The sequence below is a fragment of the Cyprinodon variegatus genome, unplaced genomic scaffold (assembly GCF_000732505.1).
Source record: "Cyprinodon variegatus isolate N-32 unplaced genomic scaffold, C_variegatus-1.0 Scaffold233, whole genome shotgun sequence".
Classification (NCBI taxonomy): Eukaryota; Metazoa; Chordata; class Actinopteri; order Cyprinodontiformes; family Cyprinodontidae; genus Cyprinodon; species Cyprinodon variegatus.
The window spans coordinates 835,871-838,991 of NW_015150686.1; the positions used below are offsets into that span (position 1 = coordinate 835,871).

Sequence of the window (3,121 nt, forward strand, 5' to 3'; positions counted from 1 at the left end):
GTCCTTCTGTGCAGCTGATTACCTTATTAGACAGTTACCCTCTTCACTCTATAGGGGTCCTGACAGCTGCTGGTTGTTTGCTCATTTGGACAAAGGGAATCTCTCCAGGACCTTCATGATGTGGGATATCAGGGCAACAGGTCTATATTCACTAAGGACTGTTGGCCAAGTTTTCTTTGGCCCTAAAACAATGCAGGAGGTCTTCCTCAACACTGGAACTGTCTCCTGGGTCAGACTAAGGTTGAAGAGGTGCTGTAGAATCCCATATCGCTGCTCTGCACAGCCCATCAGGACTCTGGATCTGACACCATCAGGACCTGGTGACTTCTTACAATTCAGTCTCTTCAGGTGCCTCCCTCTCATGGAAAATGGGCAAGATAAAACATTAAAGGTGTCACGAGAAGGGTCAAAGGAAGGTGGCATGTCTGACTGTGGGGAGAAACGAAGGATGCTGAGCTTCTTCCTAAACTGAACCTATGGAATAATGCATTCAGTTCATTGGCTCTATCCTGACTTCCACCTGCTTGATCCTCTTTTTGCTTGAAGTCTCTGATCTTCATCCCTAACCACTCTGATGCTGTTCTGATGCATCTGGAGAACTAATGCTCTCCAGTTTCCTCCCATATGCCTCCTTGCTTACTCTTACTTGATTTTGAGTAACTAATGAGCCCTTTATTTGTCTACAGTCCAGGTCTCTGGAATGAACACCTGTGTTTGAAGGTCAGCAGGAAAATGATAAAAGGTCGGCTGAAGACACGTCGTATTTTTCATTCTGTGAAATGTCTTTCATACAGTTAAGTATGCTTCTTTTCTCCTGATTTTTCAACCAACTTTGAGTAGATATTATAAGGGGAGAATGTTTAAAAATAAAGTTTGATTTGATAAGTTAAATCAGGTTTTAACCAATCATTACTTTTGTATTATTTGGCTACTAATGATAATTGTCATTAGTCAAACATGAATTTTAATGAGGTTAAAAAAGTATAGCAATGATTATGGAAGCAGGTAATCAAACTAATCTGTTTACCAATTTTTTGCACAACTGAATCTCACATACACACTTTTATCAACTTTGCCATCATTTGAGTGTTATTTGCTCAATGAACAGGAAATTGACGATTTAATGTATTTCTCTCTTGATAAGTTTTTAAATATATTTTACTTATTGTTTTAATCCTGAGCACAATGAAAAAAATCACTCTATAGTTGTTTTTAAATCATATTTCATGTGGACATAAAAAAGGTAAAAATTTAAAAAAAATTTTAAATATATCCTGTAACTTGTAGATATGCGCTCCATCCAATCTAATTGAACCTGAGCTCTTTAACAGAAAGAAAACATTTAGAACTCTACATCATAGTGAGGACATATATGTAAGCAATGCACATTTAGAATATAGGTTAATAAGTTATGGAATGTGATGCATTGTAATTATGTACACTGCTGTGCTGCACATACAGACGTGTCCATTTATTGAATATCTGTGCCCACCTGCAGGTTAAATTGCGCTGAGAATGCTCCATCTTCCACATAGCTGATATCGTTCTTGGTGAGGTTCAAATAGGTGAGGTTTCCAAAGCGACTGAGCGAGGAATAATGCACTGACCGTATCTTGTTCTCATTCAGCCTCAGATCCACAATTGTGCTGTAAATAGATGTGAAGTTATTCAGCAAAAGTAACAATTAAAATGAGAAATAAGCTTTCCTCTATTAGTGTTATTTTACCTGTTAATTTGGGAGGGAATGGCTTCATAGGGAGGCTGGTTCATACTGCAGATGGCCAGCCACACAAAGCCTTTCTCCCCTTCGATAAGCCAGCAGTCAGCTGTTACAGACGGTAGTCGGAGCAGTGACAGCAGAGCAAGCCAGCAGAGGAAGGAGCTGGCTGTGGATAAGATCCCGGATGAAGAACCACCAGCCTTGTTATTTCTCATCTGTCTTGATGTCTGGGCCATTTGGGATGTCATTACAATATCTGACGGTGAAATCCAACCAAAGATCCCTGCCATTTAACATTTATTCCTGTAGGCCACAGCCATTGAAAAGAGGATTCTTTTTATTTCCACTAGAAATAATCTCTGTATCGAAAGTGATGTTTTATGTTATCTCTGTTTCCTATATGCTTGTATTTCTTGCTTTCTCCTTTTTCTCGGTTTTATTGAAGGGATAATTAGAATACTGGAGTAGAAATGAGTGTAACAATTGGAGTTGGCACTTTACTGGCAGGTTGTGTGTCTAAGTAAGCAGCATCTATCCCTAAATAAAGTTCACAATAATTATTTCCAATATAAATTGGCAAGTTGAATTTGTCCTGCTGCCAGACTGATTTTCGTGTCCTCTGTGGCCATCTCTGATTCGATGGGTGTCTCTTCTCATTCTCCCTTAGCACTTGATGGACTTCCCTTGGTTTGAGAACTTGTCCCTAGTGAGAAAACACAAAGGCAAAAGAGATAAGGGTGTTAGGCAAGGATCTCTAATTAAACATAGGCGTTTGTTTGTGAGACACAATGATCTTAGCCCCATTACTGAGACGCTTAGAGAGAAGGGAGAATATTCCCTCTTGGCTGACTTAAAGAGATGCAGCAGACACACTCAGTGGTCAGTTTCTAAACTCCAAATACATCATGAAATGAATACAAATCACACCTGCATGTTTTTAAAGGGTATTCCTGCTGTAAATTCACACATTCTATACTGCTGCTCCACTATTAGCCTCAGGGCATTTGGTTGGCCCTACTAAGAATTGCAGAGTTCAAGATACTGTTTCTAATGAATTTCTATGCTCCAAATAAAACACTTCCTGGGAATTAAAATGAAAAAAAAAAAATCTGATGTATGATGGATCAAGAGGCTGAGGGGGCTCGCAGCAGATCTCCCAGTAAAAATGTGTGTGAAGGGAAGAGATGAATGCAACAAACAGTGAAATGAAAGGAGAAATGGTGACGGTTAGAGAGAAAGAGATTTGGCAAGCTGGTTTGATAAGCAAAATTCTGGACAGAGATTGGAATGAACTGCTTTTTGCGTTTGTTTGAGGAATTACTTTGAAAAGAAGCAAATCCAAGAAGTAACCGACATCATGGAGTTGAAAGAGTTTGAGAATGAGTGAAGGGTTTAGCTTCC

The 3,121-nt window shown here is 39.3% G+C and overlaps 1 protein-coding gene across 1 annotated transcript in view; it reads right to left on the minus strand.

Annotated features, from left to right (window-relative positions):
- LOC107088927 (protein ELFN1-like) overlaps positions 1-2,408 on the minus strand; it is a 14,453-nt gene extending 12,045 nt beyond the window's left edge. Inside the window, exons 1-2 of the mRNA XM_015381396.1 lie at positions 1,727-2,408; positions 1,493-1,646 (exon numbers count right to left, since the gene is read on the minus strand). Of these exons, the coding sequence (XP_015236882.1) occupies positions 1,493-1,646; positions 1,727-2,010 (438 nt within the window). The 5' untranslated portion in view covers positions 2,011-2,408. The remainder of the gene's footprint in view (positions 1-1,492; positions 1,647-1,726) is intronic.
- Positions 2,409-3,121: the final 713 nt, after the last annotated feature.